The following is a 23,940-nucleotide window of genomic DNA, read 5'->3' on the forward strand; positions in this document are numbered from 1 at the left end:
TTTTTTGCGGCGCGCGCGGGCCTCTCACTGTTGTGGCCTCTCCCATTGCGGAGCACAGGCTCCAGACGTGCAGGCTCAGCGGCCATGGCTCACGGGCCTAGCCGCTCCGCAGCATGTGCGATCTTCCAGGACCGGGGCACAAAACCGTGTCCCCTGAATTAAACTGAAGATGGGTTTACAAGGTAAAGACGGAGACCCTAAGATGCAAAAAAGTCACAATAAGGAATACTGAAACCTTAATAAAGTAAATATTTAAAAGGAGATGACCATTAAATTGTTAAAACAATGATGCCAGAACCTATATAAAGAAAAATACAAACTTAGAGAGGGATCAAAGAGGAAAAGAGCACGCTGGGAGTCTTATGATCCTGAGTGAGAAGATGCAGAACTATAATGTCTCTAAATTATCAATAAAAGTTAAAGTAAATCCAATAAAAGTCCCAATGCATTTTTTCCAGAAAAAAACATATACACAAAACCCAGAAATTTTTATACACATTTTTGGGGGCGAAGGTTCTATAAATCCCCCCAAATTTATGCTTGGGCCCGATAGCACCTCTTTTGGAGATGTACATATATATTGATGTGAGAAGATATTACAATCAAGTGAAAAACATAGGTTAAAAAACAGTTCAAATAGCATGAGCTCATTTTTATTAAAATATATATTTATATGTATTCATTGAAAAATTTGGAGGCTTATGACCAAATAAACATTTGCTATCTTTGAGTAATGGAATTACACTTGATTTCTACCTTTTTTTCTTTTTCTTTATCTGTCCATATCACTTTTCCACAATGAACATGAATTGTCTGAAAATGAAAAATTATAACACCCCTACAATTCTCAAAGTAAAATTTTAAAAAATAGATAAAATTCTAAAACTTAATTTATAACACTTCAAGTTACTTTCCTTGAGGATAATGTTATGGGAGAGAGACACACATTATTTGCTATTAGGTCCTTGAAATGAAATCCACAGTTATATTCCAAAGCTATTCCTCTGTTCCTTCCAGATGGGTTTGGTTTGTTGATATGATCTAATTACTTATTTTATGGTGCTGATTATAGTGGTTGGTGGCTATTCCTGCATTTGTTTATCTATCCTTTGAGCAAGCTATCAGGAACCAGGTGTTAGGCATCGCTGTAATTTATTATTTCCATAAGTGCACATTTTCACACTGTGGGTTTTCTTTAAGTGGCATAAACCATATAAAACTGTAATTAGAACAAACATTTGTGTCAGGAAGTCTTTAAAAATACCCAGCTCCATGTATATGCAGACCTTTCCTGTGAAAAGGTTATGGGGGAATGCAAGAGAAATACAAATATTCCTGTGTGATGTGATGAAGGGTCTCATTCCTTCTTTTAAAAGAATTCCCTGGAGCTCACCAAACCTAATGCGTAAAAAGCGTTAACATTGAGAAAGCATTAAATAATGGGAAGAATGAAACAGTATGTTCATACTTTCACACTCAAGACTTTCTAATTTAGAATCAAGTACTTGGACTTCTGAAGAAAGAGCTGTCTAGGCCAGAAGAATCCAATGTGTCAACTGTAGTCCAATAAATGGCATTGCCATTCATGCCTCGTCCTTTTTCTGCTATTTGGTTTTGGTATTCATTCATTTGGCCTATTAGAACCCAAAGCACTTAAACTTTAGGAGAATAAAATAATCATTAAAGTATAGAAACAGGCCTGAGATGGAGACAGGCCTTTTTAATCATATTAGATAACTATGTCTGAAGAACTCAAATGCTTCCATAAACTACCCAAGGATAATTAACACAAGCTGTGGACCATGCTTTTAGTTTTGGTTTTAATTTCTTCAAAATGTGGTGTCAGGACCAAAAACACTTTGTACCAAAGTGGAGAAACCTCATCTGTAGTGAATTATATCTCATGAATGATTTCAGACATCTGATTTCTTATAAAATAAGTGAGAGAGCATTAGCCATTAATGACCCTCTGGGATGTTTAATCCACAAAGCTCAGGTTATTGCTTCTCAGCCAGCCATTATGAGAAGCTGGGGTAAGGATGCCTAGGATTCAAGAGATGTGAATTCAGGATCATGATAATTTTTTTTTTTAAACATTGCATGATTACTTGGGCCTCTCCTCTTCAGGTGGTGTGAATTAACCATTTGGAAAATACCATATAGAAGATGTTTCTCAATTCTTTACCCACTGAGACATATTAGAAAGGAACTATATTTGAGACTTAAATTTGTCACTGCATAAGGACAGATTCTAAGAAGACATGGAATAAAAATCAAGAATGTGCTAACTCCATTCATTCTTACATTGATTCAGAGAGCAGAGCATTTACTATTGGCCTAGCATGACTCAGGTGTTGGATAATTAAAGATCAGTAAGACACACCCCACTCTATTCACTTTACATCCTCCTGGATCTCAAGCTTTAAAAATCTTTGAGGTGGTGTTCAATGGCAATTTTAAAACAGATATAAACACAACCATCAATTAGTTGTTTTTAAGGCAAAACTATTCATGGAAATTATGCAAGTGAAAATAAGAACCCTGATCATACAAAACAAAACTGAAATAGGGTTACAAATATTGCATCAGACACATACTAAAAGCTTATTTGTTGTTTATATGAAATTCATTTTAACTGGATATCCTGCATTTTTTAATTTGCTAAACCTGGCCACCCTGAGCTGAAAGCCAGAGAGCCAGCAGGCACTCCAGCTTGGAGCTGGCCTGTGGGTGCAGCTGCTGGGACGCGTGGTCCTAGGCAATACTGGAGGGTGCTGACAACTGCTGTTGGTTAATAATCTGCTCCCTGGTAACAAAAACAGGAGAGTCCCAATGCCACTGTTCTTTTCTGAGAGGGTAAAAAGTACTGTAAGCATTGCCCACAGCATCTAAATATTTCCCCAGTACTACTACTAATATACTACATTTTCAATTGATTTTAAAGCTACAAATTCAGAGAGCTATAAAACTGTTTAGAGTCCTTAGGGAGCCAGAATTGGTGAAGGCTGATTCTCTCCGGGAAAAAAAAATCCAACTTGGTAAAAATCTTTTTTAAGTCACATCACTTCTCTGGGTCTGTTTATGAATCTATAAAAGAAGAAAACCAGACTGTGGCTTTGCTCATATCGATCCCTCCTGCATTTGAAATGTTCTCCCTGTCCAACTTCGCTTTTCTAAATTTTGTCTTAATTCACGGGTCTGCTAAAAGTTGTCCCTGAGCTTCCCTCTCAAAAGTAATTCCTGCTCCTCCAATTACCCCAGCACTTCTCCTGTGTCAGGTATCACTTTTTACCTAATAGACATTCATGTACTCGTCTCCCTTCCATGACTGAAGCTCTCTAAAGCCAGAACCTGCCACTCTTTCATCTTTGTAATCCCCACCCTGCCATCCCGGCACCAAGTGCCTCATTTTGTTTAATGCCCCTGCTGTGGGCTGTGGATTCAGCCTTTTCTATGTACCCCTAAGGAAGGCAGACTTTTTAGGGTCATTTTGCAGATGTCATTGCCTGAGCATTTTCTGATTCAAGTCAGACCCTCAAAAATGCCTTTGTACAGATCTGAGAAATAGCAAACAGGAACAGAAATAGCTAAAGCAATGAAAATCCTATTGCATGCACTCCTGAGGTTGTGTAATTGCGGTCAGAAGTCTCTGCATTTTAAAAGGCTGATTGGGGACACTTATGGACTGAGCAGATAAGTCGCCTTTACAACAAAAATATGGACCAGCATCAGCATTCGAACCAGAAAGCATGGCCAGTGTGGGTGCGGAGGGGCAGCTCACCTGAGTCAGAAGACAACGCAGAAGCAGAACCGTGAAAGAAGAGTACCTAAGCCAGAATCTGAAGGAACCCTACCCTAGGAGAGGATGGACAGCTAAAACCAGACCTACGTAATAAGTTATTACTAACCTATATATTACCTGCACAGGATATGTATGAAAGTGAGTTTAAGTCATAAAGCGCTTTTCAGGAAAAGAACACTAAGAAAGTGAAAACGTAAATATCTAAGTCAAACCTTTTAGAAACAAATACTGTGCAACCTTTGCTTTCCTAACTCAGTGAGGAAACACGATACTCTGGAGGTCCAAAGCCCAGCTCAGCCACGGAAGGATCTGCTCAGCAAATGGGAGGTGCCTGGGGAAGCCATGGGCACGACGGGGTCACCCAGGGAGACCCTAGAGTAAGGCGCATCCTGTGTTAACGAGGTCTGGCACGAGGCAATCCCAGGCTTTCTCCCCAGCCATCTGAGCTTTTAGTTGTGTGACACATTCAACGGAAGCCATGTGAGAACAAGTTTCTGTGAAATCAGTGATACTGACTGAATCAAACACAAAATCCCATACATTTCCACTCTTCCTCTTTGGCTGATAACAACAAAGAATAAGAAATGACCTTTGGAAAAGTTAGTCATTTGATCCAAATTGTGGCTAATAAGGATAATTAGGGTCTGTCCCTGTGTTTCTTAGTAATTACCTCATAGGTTAGTGGCCCCGTGATTGCTTGAACTGTGAGGAATTTAATTATTGGCATGAACTCTTGAGTTTTATCAGCTGTGGTCACTTCTACATAAACCGTCTCATATTAAAACAAGCACTGGTTAATATACTTCTAACACACCAAAAATGAGCCAACAGCAGTGGGTGGATATTTACTTTACGGCCCTGTTCTCTGTCTTTACTTCAGAAGCCAATTCCTTAGGATGGAAAGGGGGACACATTTCCTACCAGGAGAAACATATAAGTCCTTTCCTTGTCTCTTAGCAGACCTTCCAGATAAGACCATTTCTAGACAGCATAGCTAGAGTGAATGAACAACAGTGAAGAAAACCCAGAATTCCAGATAGACGATGGATTAGTTTCTGACGATGAACAACATAGAAAAATCTAGCTAATTCTAGAATACTGCTTGCATTTTGCCCTGTTAACTCCTAGAAGCAAGATTCAGGTTTAAGTCATCACTGTAAATCTTACACCTTTGTGGCTCAAGGGCCACAAAAGAGCAGCTCTGGAGACAGACAAAACAGGGTTCAAATTCTAACTCTGCTTCTCATCTTATTGACTGACTGTTATTTGTCTCATGAAGTTATTGTGGAATTTTTATTAGACTAATGTACATAAAAAGTGTAATGCAATGCCTATTGGAAAATGCTCTATAAACAGCATTTATTTTTATCATAATTATTACTACGTTTGCTGAGTGATTTGATGATAACTTATGGAAAATGTTATGAGTTAAAGAACATTTCACTTTTGTATCTTTAACATATTTTTAAATACCTTTACTTTGTCTGATCATAGAGTGATGCATGTCTAATGCAAAAAGTTTAGAAAATATAGAATAAAAATGATTACTCTAATCCTGGAACCCAGAGAAAGCACTGTGAAATTCTGGTGTTTATCCTTCCAGACTTGTTTGTAAGCAAATATACATATATGCATACAAATGTATACATACACGTACATGTTTTGGTTACAAAAGTAACAACATATAGAGTTTGGAAGTGTTCCCAGGTCAATATATGTATAGGTTTTCATTGATATCAAAAATCGCTGCATTAGGCAGGAATAGAGATGCAGACGTAGAGAACAGACGTGTGGAAAAGGTGGCGGGGGGAATGAATGGGGAGATTGGGATTGACATATATGCACTACCATGTGTAAAATAGAGAGCTAGTGGGAACCTGCTGTATAGCACAGGGAGCTCAGCTCGGTGCTCTGTGGTGACCTAGATGGGTAGGATGGGGGGCGGGGTGGGAGAGAGGTACAAGAGGGAGGGGATATATGTGTACATATAGCTGATTCACTTAGTTGGATAGCAGAAACTAACACAACACTGTAAAGCAACCATATCCCAATTTAAAAAAAGATTGCTGCATTATGTTTCATTAAATGAATGTATCATAACCCAATTCCCTATTATAAATGGTGTTGTGGTAAATATTTTTATCTATACATCTTTGTACATTTGTCCTTAAGGACAGATTTCTAGAAGTTAAATTGCTGAGCCGAGCCGAAAAGCATACCCATTTAAAAGCTTATACGAACGCTCTACAGGGCTGTCTAACAAGGGGAACAAGTTAAAAATTTGGCCCAGGACTCAGGACCAGGCTTCCCTGTCTGCCACCTCCACTGGCCCTGTCTACTCTGTCTGCAGGGTAAGAGCTCATCCATGCCCTCGCTGACGGGTATCACCGTCTTTTCATTCTTACCAATACGACTGGCAAAAAAATTGCATCTCATTTTAATTTGCATTTCTTTGATGATTAGCAACTTCTTTGTTTCTTGATGGTTACTCTCTTCCTCCAAACTTAGAGGATAATTTATGGCTATCAGGGAACATAAGAAAAAGTGAGATGCAGAAAGAAGAGGAAACATGTGGCTGCAAATTTCAACCAGGGGTTGCAGATTAAATAGAAAAGTAAACATACAGTACTGTACTCTGCCCGGCACATGCTAGCTGACTGATCGGAAAGCAAATTGATGAAGGAAGCAATTGAAAAGCATAATAGTAGGAGTTGGGCTTATGAACAAGAAGGGAGAATCTGATTTCTCCAGTAAACTGAAGAAATCACACACCAGGAACTAGTTACCTTGACATTAACGGTGACATATTTTTGAGGCTGTGGCAAAAGTCATGAGTATGCTCGGTTAATGATAAACACAGGGGGACCACTAGGGGAACTGGGCTGGGAGGATGGGAATGAGAATGAAGAATACTCTGAGGAATAGAGCAACAAACAAAAAAAGAAAACCAGTCTTGAGTCATCACTGAGTTTAGCCCCTTGGAGTCAGGTTGCTAGAACTAGGACAGGTTGTTTGCCAGGCCAATCAGGGCAGGCTAAGAGGGCCTGTCCTTGTGTTGTCTTGAGGGATGTTTGTCTTTTGCCTCTAAGGATGTAAAGGTTCGCAGTAAAGCCGAGCCTCGATAAGAGAGCCTGTGAGCGCCAGACAAGATGGGTTCTGGATGCTCGGGAGAGGGTCAGCTGGAAGAGGAAACAGGGGCTACCTGCAAGAGGCACCTTACATTTTATTTGGATGCCTTCGTAGGGAGTTGGATGTCTACTGTGAACTCAGATTTACATATTATTTTGGAGATAATTCTTCCATTGCGTTATGCCAAACTAGCATTTTTTGATAGGTGTAAAGGTAACAAGAAGTAGGATTTATCCCCATGTTCCACTTGAACACAAAATAATTGTCATCTCATAGCCCAGTGAATGACACAGATTATCCTTGCTCTGCTTTGGGGTATCGTTAACTCTACTGGCGCTATGATGTCCTGCGTTGGGAGTTCTTTAATATATAAAACAAAATTTTTTTGAATTTTCTCACAAGTTCTCAGATCTTTACTTGAATATCAGGGGGATGGGTAGCTATATATATATATTTTCAGCTAAAAAATAAAAGCAAAGTGTCTATATCTAGATCCTAGCAACTTGGTAGCAGTTCTGAGAGTCTTCAAATTTGCTTTGATATTGCACATGGATAGTTCTTGAAGCAGGTCATTTTCTGGCATTTTATTTTAAAAGCTTGATCTATACAGACAGTTATTTGGGTGATTAATTAATCTTTCTTTCATTAAGTCCTTTACACTCCTGGTCTTTATTGCCCATTTTGAATATGATCATTTACTTGTCTTTATTTGTTTCTTTTGAAAAGCAGATGTCACGCATCCTCACATGGTTCCTGCTGGCCAGGCACCAATGCTTTATGCTTCTGCGTAGGCTGCTTTGACAGCTTCTAGCATAGGGCTCCGATGCGCCTAACAATCCTCAGAGACTGGTAAGTAAGGCCTCAGGATGGATCTGAATCTCCAGATTTCAGCAGCAGCAAGGCCAAGGGATGAAATAGAAGGAAAAATCTTAACACCTCCTCTCCCAAGCCTCAGGGGATGAAGCTAAGACAAACTGCTCTCTCTGAACTCTGCTTAGCCCACAGATTTGTAAGCAAAGAGATAAATTAGAAGATATACCCAAAGGTTCGGTTCCTAAAATCATACAAAAAGTGAGCCCCACTTCTCCCCGCAAACAAGTAATCAAAACAAGATCCTTCTCAGTAACTGCAAAAAAAAAAAAAAAAAAAAAAAAAAAAAAAACCACCAAGAAAAACACTTCAACTCAATTCATTTTGCCAATTTATAAGATTTTAAGATGTTCCCTAACAGTTTTATCTCTGTGTATTTTTAGCACAACTATTATACAGATGTTGAAATGCTAAATTCAGAAAATGGAAAACAAGGTTTTGCTGACATGTCCAGCATTTGAAAGAAAGAATGGAGAGTTCAAAATAAAAACCCTGGGAAGTACCTAAAAGAAGTATTAAGGTATAAAGATAAAGTATTTATGTCAAACTTAAAGAGATGCAGAGAATTCCAACTGGCAGGAATTCTGAAGAACAGGGTGGAAGAGAGAACAGGGGCTTGGAGTCCATATCTTGATGTTGGATATAACATTTATAAGTCCCTTGCAAAGTCATCTAGGGGAAAAAGTCTACACCAATATCACTCAAGCAAAAAGTATCTGCCTTTTACTTCTGGCATGTCTCCCATGTGCTCAGATACGGGCATTATATATACATGTTGTTTTCCTTTTTATGTCTGCCTGTATTTTTCAGAATTTCGATGAGTACATATTACTTATATACTTACATATATTTTATCGTGTAAATATATATATACATATTCACAAAGATTTTGTTTAAATTTATAATTTTGTTTTATGTACAAATATAAACTTTATGCCTCAGTTCTGACTATGATTCAGGCTGCTACTTTATCTTTAAATTTCCAAATATCTTAAAGGTCTTAGCACATTTTTCACACTTGGGGGGTATGTGAAGCTCTGTTATGGTTAAGGAAGCGGACAGTAAGATGTAAAGCAAACAACTCCAATTTGGAAGCATTTTGTGAACAATCCATTCTGGCAATTTATAGTTTTTGTTTTCTTTAGCCCTTTAGAGATACAGTCTTATATCAACTGTATTAGAAAAGCACCACTCTGAAGTGACTGATTAATAATACACAATATTATAGCCCAAATATACAAAAAATGAATACAAATATTATAAGCTAATTTAAAGTTAAAATTCCAGAAGCAGATGTAATTTAGATCTCAGAAACAACTATGTGTGTTATGCAATAATTTGCTATATGCCAAGAGAGAACATTTGTTTTTAATCCCACTGTGAAATTTAGTGTAAGAGTGGAGTTAACGAAGAAGGGCATTTTTTTCTGCTGTTTGTTAATTAACTAAAAACAGTTTTATTTTGCCACTTGGAGGTGTAAAATCAGTAAGTGACATGCATTCTTTTAAAAATAACCTTTAATTTTCTGTAGAAATTTTAGGAAATAGAGCCAGGTAAACAGAACTAAAAACAAAACAAAACAAACCAAAATCCACCACTAGTAATTCTAAAAACATTTTCCTGGTTTTTCCTTCCGGTACTACCTCTTTCTTTGTACATGAATGTGTAAGTGTGTGTATATGCTAAAGAGAGACATTAAAACATGGTGTGCTCCTTTCTTTCTTTTTTTTTTAATAGTTTTTTAAAAAAATATTTATTTATTTTGGCTGCTCCAGGTCTTAGTTGTGGCTTGTGGGATCTTCACTGCAGCATGCAGGATCTTTAGTTGTGGCATGCAGGCTCTTTGTTGTGGCATGCATGTGGAATCTAGTTCCCTGATCAGGGATCAAACCTGGGCCCCCTGCATTGGGAGTGTGGACTCTCACCCATTGAACCACCAGGGAAGTCCCTGCTCCTTTGTTTCTAATAGAGGAGCCTGACAAAATATCTAATTGAAGTGAATAGATTCCTCAGCAGCAATAAAAGTTGTATCAAAGAAGCATAGGTAATAATAATAATCATAATAATTGTGTTTAATGCATAGCATTAATTATTTCATCAATCCTCATAATAGCACAGTGAGTGGGTACTGTTATTATTCCCACACAATGGATGAGTAACTGAGACACATGTAGATGATATAATTTGCCCAAGGTCACACAGCCAAGATTAGAAGATTGAGGTAGAGGGATCAGTTAAGATCTCTTTTGATTAGAAGGAGAGTCAAGATTAGAATTCAAGTCTCTTGACTCTCAGTCCATTCAAATAAATTTTCTCTGCCTTATCTTGGTCAGACAAAGCTCAGAAAATAGCTGTGGGCAAAATTCTGAATATTTCAGATACTTCCTCCATCATTCACACTGATAAGATGAAATCCACACCGTGGATACCCAACCAGTGCGTGTTGAATCTAAATGTCAGGAAGTGCTTACTGTTCACAGAGACTGGTTCTAAGGATCCTGGTGCATACCAAACACCTGGGCAGCTCTGAGTAGAGGTCCTAGAGATGGAAAATGAATGGCTCATGAAAGGAGCCAGAGAGGGAACAGAGGCCCTGACGGAGTGCTCACCAATTCACTCAACAAATATTTATGGAGGGTCTACCATGGGCCAGGTACATGGAAAACAACACAGATGAAGTCCCAGTCCTCATGAAGTAGGGAGAGACAGACAACAGATAATGAAACATTAAACATGATGTTGCTTCTATGAAGAAAAATAACTCAGCATAAAGGAGATAAAGAGTGACAGGGGAAGGTGTATTTTAGATAACGTGGCCTGGGAAGGTCTTTCTGATAATGTGACATTTGAGTAATGAGGTGAGGGAGGAGTGTTTCAGGGGAGGGATGGTGAGGAGGAGAGGCTTGGGAGGGAATGAGGCTGCAGAGGTTGCCAGGGGCCAGGCCATGTGGGGCCACTGGGTCCTGGAAAGAGGTTCTGGATAGTCACAGTAGTCAATATTACTGTCATTGGGACAATTTCATCCATAATAACAAGAAATTAGGCACAAACTTTCTTGAGATTTTTCATTTTTTAATGAACAATCTGGTGTAGGACAGCGTTCAGTCATATTTCTAATAATTTTCAAGAGATTGTTCAGATTCCTGTATAAGCTTCTCTCTCTCTTTCTCTGTCTCTGCAACCTCCTCTCTATCTCTACTTCTGTCCCTCTCCCTCTCCCATCTCAATCCCTAACTCCATCTCGATCTCTTATCCTTAGGGAACATGGTTTCCTGAAATCTACTCCTCTCTGTCTCCACAGTGGAAGAACAATCAGGAGAGCTCATCATGTCATAGAACTTGTATAGCATAAGTCATGATTTTGAAACATATTTTTAATAGTGGTTTGACAAATAAAACCACTTGGATTTCAAACTATACTACAAAGTTATAGTAATCAAAACAGTATGGTACTGGCACAAAAATAGACACACAGATCAATGAAACAGAATCAAAAGTCACACATACATGGACAATTAATTTATAACAAAGGAGCAAAGAACATACAATGGAGAAAGTCTTTTCAATAAATGATGCTGGGAAAATTGGACAGCCATATGCAAAAGAATGAATCTAGACCACTGCCTTACGCCATACACAAAATTTAACTAAAAATGGATTAAAGACTTGAGTGTAAGACCCAAAACCATAAAATTCCTATAAGAAAACACAGGTGGTAAACTCACTGATGTCAGTCTTCACCACATTTTTGTGGATCTGACTCCAAAGGCAAGGGAAACAAAAGTAAAAATAAACAAAGAGGACTACATCAAACTAAAAAGCTTCTGCACGATGAAGGAAACCATCATCAAAATGAAAAGGCAACCCACTGAATGGGAGAAGATATTTGCAAATCATATATCCAATAAGGGGTTAATATTAAAAACATATAAAGAACCCATACGACTCAACAACAACAAAAAACAACCTGATTAAAAAATGGGCAGAGGATCTGAATGGATATTTTTCCAACAAAGACATACAGATGGCCAACAGGCACATGAAAAGATGTCCCACATCACTAATTATTAGGGAAATACAAATCAAAACCACAATGACACACCATCTCACACCTGTTAGAATGGCTATTATTGAAAAGACAAAGAATTACAAATGTTGGAAAGGATGTGGAGAAAAGGGAACACTTGTACACTTTTGGTGGGACTGTAAATTGGTACAGCCACTATGACAAACAGTATGGAGATTCCTCAAAAAATTAGGAATAGAACTATCATATGCCCCAGCCATTCCACTTCTGGGTATTTATCTAAAGAACATGAAAACACTCATTGGAAAAGATATATGTACCCCTATGTTCATTGAAGCATTATTTACAAGGGCCAAGACATGAAAACAACCTAAATGCCCATTGGTGGATGAATGGATAAAGAAGATGTCACATATATACACAATGGAATACTACTCAGCCATGGAAAGGAATGGAATCCTGACATTTTCAACAACGTGAATGGACCTTGAAGGTGTTATGCTAAGTAAAATAAGTCAGACAAAGAAAGACAAATACCATATGCTTTCACTCACATATGGAATCTAAAAAAACAAAACAAACACACAAAATAAAACAAAGAAAACCTCACAGATACAGAGATCAGATTAATGGTTACCAGAGGTGAAGGGCGTCAACTGCATGGTGATGGATGGTAACTAGACTAGTTGTGGTGATCACTTCATAGTGTATACAGATATCATAATGTTCTACACCTGAAACTTATTTTTTAAAAAAAGAAAAAAAAACATTCTTAACAGTGGTTTGACAAATAAAATCACTTTGGAGGCCAGTGACAATAAGCCAAATATAAAATGGATAAAGTATTATTGATCCAGAGTTAAGTACTTACATGAGATTCTCCCTAAAAGACTGCTTTGATATATCTATCAATAATTCTCATTAGGACTGTATTAACTCAAATATTGAAGGGAATCATTTATTTTTTGCTTGCTTCCTCTCATTTCAAAAATAATCTGAGGGTCACAGGACAAGGCTTATCATCATGATGATGGTATATCTCAAATTATATGGGATGGTCTTGATTTTAGTTATTTTGTCCCACATCTTTGGGAACAACTTATCAAATTTTAGGTTCAGGAGAGCCACTATACCTATAGTTGAAATCTGTTTTTTGGTTCTAATCCAGTTCAAACATATTGAGAAACTGAACCCAATTAAACTTTTATTAGACTAGTCTAATAAAAAAAAATTGAGCTGCAAGTTAAACATGGTGGAAATGACTTTTCCTGAAGTCACCTTTAAATGCGTACTTTAAAAGGATGAAAGTGCTGATGGGTTTTCTGTATGTCACTTCCTCTATAAAGTCTTTCCTCCATGGTCCTCTGTCCTTTGCAAAACACTTGCCCTCCCCATCTTGGATCCGGGTGTCTATGATAGCAGCTCAGCACCATTACTGAGCACGTATGTCTGGTCATCTGCCCCTCTCTCTCCAATGGCCAGCCTCCTGCAGGACCCTTTGGTTTGTCTCTGAGCTTCTCATTCCTAACACAGTGCCTGACATGGTATCAACAATACTCAATCAGTGTTTATTCACTAGAAAGAATGAATAAAGGTATAAATTAGTTTTATTTCAAAATGAGATTTATTTGCTGCAAAAATGGGGATTTAAGACTCTTCCTTTAGGTATATTTATTTGCATTGAAATAGAAGTTTGGATATCAATGAAGATTTTATTAGTACAGATATGCCCTTTTGAAACAAACTTTGTGTTTGTGGCTTTGATAACACAATGTGTTTAGTTTTAAACTATATTTAAACTGTATTTGGTCTTAAATTATTTAATCGTATTACAAGAAATCCCATCAGGTAACTATTTCCAACTATCGTGCCAAGCCCCAAGGATGAAAGGTGAAGGCCTTCCTTCTGTTTTGCACATGGTTTAAGAGCCTGAGGGTCAGCTCCAGCACAGCTCCCAGCTTTACTGACTGTTTCAGTCTGGAAGGATGGGATTATTCCCCAATAGGAGAGTAAGTAGAGCAAAGAGGAGTTTGGGGACTCCTAAAGAGCAGGAGTGAAGGCTGCCCTGGCCAGAGCCCCAGGTCATTTCCTGTTTGGTAAAATGTACATCAAACTAGGGCATCATTTCCCTCAGGTAACACTTGCCTGCACAGGTGGATTTCCATTGTTCAATACCTTAAATTGTGTGATTACGTGCTCATGAGCCAGTCAAATACCTCTGAAGTTTTTCCCGTTGTGGGTTTAATGTAGCATATGCGTAATCTTTGCTGTATTAATATTCACTGCATATTCTTTGACTGTGGGTCACAAAATGATACAAAGAAAGGTGCTGTGTACATTCATTTAAAGCAGACATGGCTCCTGCCTTCAAAGGCCTTTCCATATGGTGGGGACACAGATAACAACCAAACAATGCCACAAGTACATGACTGTAAACAGAGATAAGTACTCGAAAGGAAAAGCACAGAAAATACAAAAATGTGCAGCACAGTCATGATTTAGTTGGGGCTGCAATTCAGAGAAGATGTCTTTGAGGAAGAACAATTTAAACTGAGGTTTGAAGGATGAGTAGAATAAACAAAACAATGTGTGTGCGTATGTGTGTGTGTGTGTGTGTGTGTGTGTGTGTGTGTGTGTGTGTACATGTCCCTATGCATGTCGTCACAGGCAGAAGTCAGAAGCAACTGCATATGCAATGGCCCCAGGTTAGAAGACAGGAAGAAATTAAACACTGAAAGGTCGGTGCTGTCGAAGTAAAGGGAGCAAAGGGGAGAGAGGAATATGAAATGTGGCTGAAAACACAGTAAGGGGTCAGACCAGGCAGACAGTTGTAGGCCACATGCAGGGTTTTGGTGTTTTCCCAGGAACAACAGGAAGTCAGAAGTCACTGCGGAGTTTCAAGAAGAGTGAAATGGTAAGGACTGTGTTTTTAAAAAGGAATATTCTGGCTGCACAGAAAAAGATTTAGAGGGGAGCGAAAAACCTATTATGATACAAATTTAGTAGTAGAAAAAAGGTGACAGAGGTTTGGGCGAGGATAACAACAGCAGAGGTGGTGTGAAGTGGTCCAAGTCAAGACATGCTTTGAGGACAGAGTCAACAGGACTTCCAGATGGGTTGGATTTGGGGGATGAGAAAATGATTACAATCACAGGTAACTTCTAAGTTTCTGGCCTGGGCAAGTGTAGGGCTTGTAGAGACATTGACTGAGGGGGATCCAGTGGCTGAGATCAGGTCTGGAGAAAGATGGAAAAGAATTCAGTTCAGGGCATGTTGAGTTCAGGGCCAGCTGTCAGGTAGGCAATGTGATCAATGAGCAGGGCATACAGAGAAGAATAAATATGGATGAGTAAAATAAATACGAGTCATCAGCATCTGGATGGCAACTGACGTGTGGGTGTTTCAGAGATCATCTAGGAAAAAGTACAAAGAAAAAGAGAAGAGGAGGTCTTATGACAATGCCTTGAGGAATACCCACATGAAAGGAGGATAATCTGGCCCAAGAAGCTAAAGGGCAGTCAGGAGACGGGAAGAAAAGAGGAGAGAAAGTTTCAACGAGAGCATGGTGAATAATGTTGAATGCTGCTGAGAGGTCACCGAAGATGAAGACTGACATAGGCCCATCAAACTGATCTACACTGGGGTCCATCAATGGGGCAAAAGTCAGACTGGAGTGTGTAGTGTAGTGAGTGGGGTGGAAAGGAAGGGAGACCGTGAGTGAAGGCAACTTCTTGGAGTCGTTTAGCTTAAAGGAGAGGAAAGTGACAGTAGGTAGAGGGGGATGTTTGCTCAAGGGGTAGCATTGTTTCAAATACGGGAAACTTGAGCCCAAGTACTAATAAAAAGAGCCCAGTAAAAAGAGAGAAGCTGTAGACAAAGGAAAAAATAGAAGGGGAGTTGAGGTCCCTGACATGGCAGAAGGCACTGGGGTTGAGAGTACAATTGGTGAGGCTGGCTCTGGAAGAGACTCCTTCTCTACTGTAACAAGAAGGAGTAGAGGCTGGGTACAGGTGCAGGATGGTGTGCAGGTTTGGTAGCAGAGCAGGAAACTGAGCAAGTTCTCCTCAACTTGTATATGTAGTCATTAATTGTAAAATTATATGTGTGCTGAGGGGCTTGTCATCAAAGATAAGTTGCTATTATTAAACTAATTATAGCAAAATTTTACTTAAAGGAAAATCCCTCATTGTACAGTTTTGTTTTATTTTGCTTTGGCTTGTTTAATGACTGGTCTTTTAATTCTATGTTTCGTCATACAGATTTCTCCAGTTTTTTAAAAGTCAGGTTAGTTGAGGTAAAATTTTCAGATGGTAAAATTTTAAATTTACCCTTTCTAGGTGTGTAGTACTATGACTTTTGACAAATGTGTATACTTATGTAACCACCACTAAAATCATGATATAGAATATTTCAGTCACTCTTAATACCTCCCTCTTGTTTCTTTTTCAGTTTCTTCCCCTACCCGCAACCTTGGCAAATACCACCCCCGCTCCCCCTGCCACACACACACACTGTGCTCAATCCCTCTAGGTAGCTTTGTTTATGTCGTCTGCTTCATCTTAGAATGGTACCTTTTTCCTCGTGACATCCTTTCAGGCTTCGTTCGCTTGCTCAGTGAGTGATATCTGCAATGACTTCCCCCATTCCTACATAACAATTTAGCTTTTCATTATCATAGATTATGAGCAAATACTGTATTAAACCATGTGTGATAAATTGATATTAGATTTAAAAACATGGAGCTGGGGCTTCCCCGGTGGCGCAGTGGTTGAGAGTCCACCTGCCGATGCAGGGGACACGGGTTCGTGCCCCGGTCCGGGAAGATCCCACATGCCGCGGAGCGGCTAGGCCTGTGAGCCACGGCCACTGAGCCTGCGCATCCGGAGCCTGTGCTCCGCAACGGGAGAGGCCACAACAGTGAGAGGCCCACGTACCGCAAAAAAAACACCAACACAAAAAACCCAAAAAAAACATGGAGCTGAAAGTGAGCATAGATAGCATTTAGTCATAAGATAGCATTTACACATAAAAGAGCCATTAAAAACTAATATGGGGCTTCCCTGGTGGCGCAGTGGTTGGGAGTCTGCCTGCTAATGCAGGGGACATGGGTTCAAGCCCTGGTCTGGGAAGATCCCACATGCCGCAGAGCAACTAGGCCCGTGAGCCATAACTACTGAGCCTGCGCGTCTGGAGCCTGTGCTCCGCAACAAGAGAGGCCGCGATAGTGAGAGGCCCGCGCACTGCAATGAAGAGTGGCCCCCGCTCGCCGCAACTAGAGAAAGCCCTCGCACAGAAACGAAGACCCAACGCAGCCAAAAATAAATAAATAAATAAATAAAAAGCCAAGCATTTGAAGCCATAAAAAAAAAAAAAAAAACTAATATGATTAGAATTAAAAGTATAATTAATGTTTTACAATTCTGTGTCCATTTATTCTTCCCACTAATACACTTTTATGCTCTTTTATATATACATATGTGTGTGTATAAATGTGCGTGTGTGCATAAACCTTATTTTCCCAATAAAACTGTAAATCCTTGGAATTATTTGCTGTATCCCATATTACTAAACCCTCCAAAACACCTATTAAAATGATTAGCATCCAGTAGGTCCTCAATAAATTCAGTTTGAAGGATTAACTGATTTGTAAAAATTAACTAAAGGAAATAAGTTAGAGACAGACCAATACTGTATGAACTTACTTATGTTTACAAAATTAAATGTTGAACTCAGAGAGTAGATCAGTGGTTGCCAGGGGCTGGAGGGCAGGGGAAATAGGGAGATGGAGGTCAAAGGGTACAAACTTCCAGTTTTAAGATGAATACATTCTGAGGACCTAATGTACAGCATGGTGACTATAGTTAACAATACTGTATTGTATTCTTGAAAACTGCCTACAGGGTAGATGTTAAATGTTCTCATCACACACAGAAACACATAGTTACATAGGTAACTATGTGAGGTGATGGAGGCATTAACTAACCTTATCGTGGTAATTATTTCACAATATATACCTATATTAAATCATCACACCGTACTCTTTAAACTTACACAATGTTACATGTCAATTATATCTTAATAAGGCCGGGAGATAAAAGAGAAAAGAAAAGCAAAGGATCCGAGATGTTTGTAAATTTACTTTGGGCAAACTTGAGCCCATGAGATCCAATTCAGTTCCGTCTCAGAAAGAAAATGTTGCTGTGCAGAAAATATTCTACTCATTTAGACTTGGGTCAGGAAATAAAGCTTCCATCCCAGCCAGAGGCCTAAGGGATTTTTTTAAAGGAAGAACGAGATATGTGTTTAGAGAATCAATCAGAATTAAATCTTCACCCAAGAAGTTTTGTATAAACATTAACTTGGCTATACAGCCTCCATCCAGCTGTCTCTTTTCAAATTTTACACAGGCAAAAAAAAAAAAAAAGATGTAAACTAAAAATATCCCAATAACTGGAGGCTGACATCTGAAATCCTCTTAAGTTGAAGCATCCAAGTCAATGCAACAAATATTTACATTAAGAACTGAAATTCTGGGAAATAGTTCAAAAAATTTGATAGGGCTAGGTATTAACAGACATCTCCAAACTGTCCAATGCATGCTACATAGAATATATTATCTATTAAATATCTGCTTTCTGATGTCCTTCACAGAATCCCTGAGAGGAATGTCTTCATGCCATGCCAGTCAGCATAAGCCCAGGAATCAGCAGCACAGAGAAGTAGACAAGGCTAGAACATTCCTGCCACTCTGTCCTGCCAAGCTGTGGGACTCTTCCTCTCTGCTACACTACTATCTCCCTCCCACCCTTGCCATCCGGGAGTCTGGGCGCAATGGGAGGACTGAAGCTCATTCACATTCCTGAGTAAATGTCCAGGGGCCCCAGAAGACAAAGAAGCACAGACGATATTAAATGGCAGAGCCACATTAGGGGCAAATTTTAACTTATCTCTTTTACTTTAACATGATAAAGGACTCTTAAATCTGATGAATTTTAAGTTGTACCAATATTGATCTAGCTAATTATGCCAAAACATAAATGCAACTATAATATAACAAAAACAATAACAAAAAACCACATTATCTGAATAATCCTCACCACCAGCATGAACAAGCCCCAAGGTTACTGGATTGTGAAACTCTAAGCTTGGCTTTGGCAGGGTGAATGCAGTTTGCAGCGTGAGTTCTCCCCAGCTGCTGGTCAGAAACCATTAATGAGATGTAATGCAATATAGTGCTCTTATACTGACAGCAGAGAAGCGACTTCATTGCAAATTGCTGAAGTTCACTTGTTAGCACATGAACTAATTTTACATGATTCCTGAGCTCAAAATTAATCATCACTATCTCTGCAGTCTCATGTTTTATTCATCTCTCCTCATAATACTTATATGTTGCATCATAATTACTTGTGCTCATGTCTGTCACTGCCACTAACTTGTGAACCCATTGAGAGCTGGATCTAGGTTTTGTTCATCTTTGTGCTCCTTTCAGGGCCCAGGATAGAGTTGTGTGAATAGTAGATGAATAATAAACATTTAATGAGTGAATGAGTGAACCAGTTGTCCAGAAAAACTAATGGCAACCCTACATACTGTCTGTATAGAATCTGTTCCAATTGACATTTGTATATTTGTTATCTGTGGATCAAAGGAAACCAATCCAAAATCTAACAATCTGTCAGTATTTTAAATCTGTTGTCACAATTTTATTTCTCATGATTCTACCCCGAAACTCCTGTGACTGGCAAATTTGCTTGTTGTCAGTAACTTTTAGATAGAAACATCTGTTTATATAATAAATGGCAAGTTAGTAAAAGAGGTAATGTAAACATAATACAATATTAAATATCATAAAGAAGTTATAACATAAATGTGCTTATTATTGTTTCTTATTCTTCATAGAATTTTTCTTTTTGTGAAAGTATAGTCTGTGGTAGTCTCTTTAAGAGAGGATGTAGCATGGTACATTTTCTGTCTGAAAGCTTGTACGTTCGAAAAGTGGCTTTATTTCACCTTCACCTTTGAATATTAATTTGGCTAGATACAAAAATCTCCATTCATAGTCCTTTTTTGTTTTGTTTTGTGTTTCAGCACTAGAAGTTCTTGTTTCCAGAGTTGTTGATGAGAAGTCTTCTCTAAATCAGATTCTTGGTTGTTAATAATTTTCTTCTCGGATAACTTTTAGGATTATTTGCTATCTGGTGACGTTCTAAAAATTTTCTACAACATTATTATACTACTCAGCATATGGTAACCCTTTCGTTCTGAAGTCCTATGTCTTTTTCTTTTTCTTTTTTTTTTTTTAGTTCCAAGAAATAGGTTTTCTTTCTTTAACTATTGGCTCCCCTGCATTATCTCTATTTCTTCTCCATAAATTCTGTTTTCTTAGATGTTGACAAATCTAGAGCTATTCTCTACGATTCTTTCCTTTAAACTTTCTTTTTTTACCCTTTTATCTTATATTCTGGAAGAATCCCTTAGCCCCCACCTTCCTGGTTCACTAATTTGCCCCTCTGTGTTTACATTCTGCTATTTGGCCATCATTAAGTTCTTAACGGCAACAAGTACATTTTTTTCATTTTCAAGATCTCCTCTTGATCCTGTTATTGTTTCATGGATGGAATGCCATGTTTTATATCTCTAAAGATAGTAACCACTTTTCTTGCTTAGTTCTGAAGCCCTCCAAGCTGTAAATGCTTGTTCTTGGCTTTTTCCATGTTGGCTGTCCTCATACTTCTAGTCACTCCCAACTGTGAGCTCACATTTCCTAGACTCTAAGCTCTCTCAGCTTGGGCAGCCAGTCTTAGGTGAGGGACTGAAGCAGCTGTGGGTGCCTGTGCTCCCTACTGTTTTCAGTGAGAACAGGAGATGGGCAGAGCTGGAGACAGCAGCTGGTCTCTAGAGCTTATGCAGTCCCTCTTTGTCCTGGGCATCATCAGCTACCTGGGGTCCTTCCCTATTTCCCCATCCTAAACACTGACCTAAACACTGCGGGGAGAAGGGAAGAAGGGAGTACACAGGGGTTCATAGGAACAAACTCCTCCCACTACAAGAGCTCTACCAACCCTCAGTGGCTGTTCCCAGCCCTCTCCTGCTCTAGGGTGCCACCACTTCTAGACATGGGACCTTGGTGGTGCTGCACCATGACTTGGTCTATCCTTTTCTCTTGCCCATCTCAATCCCACTGTTCAGTCTCCCAGGAATTCCTTGAAGCTCCTAATCCCTTATGAACTTTACTTCTTATTCTTGAGTGGGGCTAGAGATTCAGATGTTTCTTTATATCAGTTCTATAAGCCCCCCAATCTGGAGGGAACCTGCAGCATATTTTTGCACATTCTGACATTTTGAACCAAACATTCAGAATCTTACCCTTAAACTGAGCCTTCTGAGCAACACAGAGTACACAGGAATTAGAGAAAACACTGTTACTTATTTGATATGTTGGTAATTTCCCTGTTTGCTTTTAGATCCAATTTCCACTTTTCCCTTGTTTGACTCTGCATCACAGGAAACTACACTCCCTGACTCTTTTAACAACTGGCTTTTGGGTAAGTTGTTCAGCCAATGGGAGGCACTGGTGGAGACTAGAAGGGGAGGCGAGGGAGAAGCCAGGCCTCCCTGCTGGGATGATGTCTCTACAGCACCCAGGGCTCTTCAGAGGCCTCAGCTTCCCTTCTGTCGGGCAGCATTCATCTTGTCCAGCTCCTGCTGGCTGGCACTAGTCTCTGGCCTTGGTAACAAAACCTTCTACCGATGTCCCTCCAGTCCTAGGGGCGTAGGACCTCCTCCTGCTGCTCTGATCTCTGGGGTGCTGCAGCACCTCATAGTACCATCTCCTGTGCAACAAATTTCCTATATTAAATTCCTGTTGTTGAGAGGCCTAGAATGGTTTTGTTTTCCTGGTTGGATTCTGATTTGAAGATCAAAGTTCTGAAGAGACTTCTTCAAAAATAATATTGGGTAAGTCCTTTCTTTGAGGGGAAGGGAGCACCATAGTAAAGGAATTTTAAACTTGGGTTTCTCAATATCTAAGATATACCAAGTTATTTCAAGGAGTGACATGAAATTCTCTAAAATGTGAAATTTGGCAGTACATTTCACCTTAATTGCATATATGCCACAAAACGGTTTTGTAAGGAAAGCCTTAGGGGCCTATCATATTATTAAACACAGTGTTCTAGAATCAGGAAATGCTATCCTAGAGGAGGAAGGCTTTGAGTATAACAGAAACCTTGCCTAAGGCTTCTCAAGCTTTACACCTACCTTCAGGGGCAGCCATGAGCTTGTTTAAAGAAAACACTTTCATCATCTGTTACCGTTTTCTCTGTTGAGAGAGGGTTATGTGAAATGACAGAAAACCTTTAAAAAAATCTTGTGTAGCTTTGTTATTCTGAAATAGAGAATACCACTGCCTTCTAAGCCTAGTCCGTTATGATCACTCCACAGTGCTTAATAAGCAGCACAGAAGCAACTAGAGAGCCCGCCACTGTGGACCGTGATCAGAGAGAGAACGAGAGCCAAGCTGTGCCACTGGTATGCCATATGGCTGCAAATCTAAAGGCTCTGAAAGATGCCGCACTTGTCTGAAGCCCTGAATACCTGCTTTCATTTCCATCTTGAGTGTTTGAACTGTAATATATGGACCATCTATTTATTAAAGGAGAGAGCTTACTTTGGCATGGGATAAATTGGTGCTTGCAGCAAGATGCTGTAATACAAGGGACGTTTCTTGAATTCCTTTCAGATCTGAGATCCACAGCTTAAGAGTGTTTGGTGTATACATTTAAAAACTGCATGACTATTATACAACCTCTTTTCTTCAGCTGGCATGAGAAGGATATTCCCATCCTCTCTATGCTCTGTTCTTTACTTCCTCAAAGCTGAGGAGGCAAAAACCCTGCCAGCCTTATCCAGCTTTTCATGGAAAGCCGCCACTCTTAACTGGCGCCTAAATGCAATTTCAGACCGTCCCAGGAGAACTTCGTTCTTTGAGGTGAATTCATAACATTAGGGCCAACAAAGAAGTTAACACAAACTTGAACAGTTAAAGAAAAAGAAAAAGTCTGCAGTCTTACTGAAGGAGCTCTGCTTCTGTGAGTGCTTCTGTCCTCTGCTCCCCAGTGACAATGGCCAGTTCATCCTTCAGTTCCTGGATTTCCTTTTGTAGGCGTATAATCATCTGCAAACGGCAAGGCAGGAGTGTAAATGTCAACTCCTCACTGAGGGGAACTATGTGACAGAGAACCATACATCTTTTAAAATTATGAACAAAAATGTACAGAGAATGATATAAAAGGCACTCTTGTACTTAGCACCCAGCTTTGTTAAATCTTAACATTTTGTCAAAATAGTTCTAGGATTTTTCTTAACAAATAAAACATTACTGATGGAACTGGTATCCCTTATTCCTGTTCCCCTTCTGTCCTTCCTGGAGTGATTGCTGTCCTGCATTTAGTGGGTAGCATTTCCCTGCATGTTTTCTACATTTACCCCATATGTACAGATGTGACTATAAATGATGTATGATATCATCTTGCATGCCTTACACTTTATGTAAATGTTGCCATACTGCATGTAACTGCAACTTGCTTTTTTTTTTCCCCCTCACACTATGTTTTTGAGATTATTTATATTGCTTCATGTGGCTCTAGTTCATGAATTTTCATGGACATATAGTATTTCAGTAAAGGAATGTATCACAATTTACGTGTCTATGTCTCCTGTTGACGGACATTCAGGATTTTTACTTTTGCGATTACAAAGAGTGTTGCTGTGAACATTATAAGTCTCTGGGCATGTGTGGGAGAGTTTCCCTGTAGTATGCACCTAGAACTGTGTGGAGGTAGAGTTAGTGCATCCCCTTATTATATATTGCCAAACTGCTCTTCAGAATGGATGCATAAATTCATATTCTCAGCAGCTATATATGTAAGTTCCTGTTTCCCCACATTTTTGTCATTTTGTATGTAGTATTGCCAGACACTTTAATCTTGCCTATCTAGGTCGGTATAAAAATGGTCTCTTATCTAGTTCTAATTTAGAACTAGTATTTTCATGATTATTAGTGAGGTCGATCATCTTTGTGTATGCATACTGGCTGATTGGGTTTCCT

At 39.2% G+C, this 23,940-nt stretch overlaps 1 protein-coding gene across 1 annotated transcript in view; it reads right to left on the bottom strand.

Annotated features, from left to right (window-relative positions):
- The window catches only part of KIF6 (kinesin family member 6), a 399,602-nt gene that overhangs the window by 216,589 nt on the left and 159,073 nt on the right, over positions 1-23,940 (bottom strand). Inside the window, exon 10 of the mRNA XM_007458311.1 lies at positions 22,904-23,007. Within this exon, the coding sequence (XP_007458373.1) occupies positions 22,904-23,007 (104 nt within the window). The remainder of the gene's footprint in view (positions 1-22,903; positions 23,008-23,940) is intronic.

Source organism: Lipotes vexillifer, unplaced genomic scaffold, assembly GCF_000442215.2.
Source record: "Lipotes vexillifer unplaced genomic scaffold, Lipotes_vexillifer_v1.1 scaffold4, whole genome shotgun sequence".
Taxonomy (NCBI): Eukaryota; Metazoa; Chordata; class Mammalia; order Artiodactyla; family Lipotidae; genus Lipotes; species Lipotes vexillifer.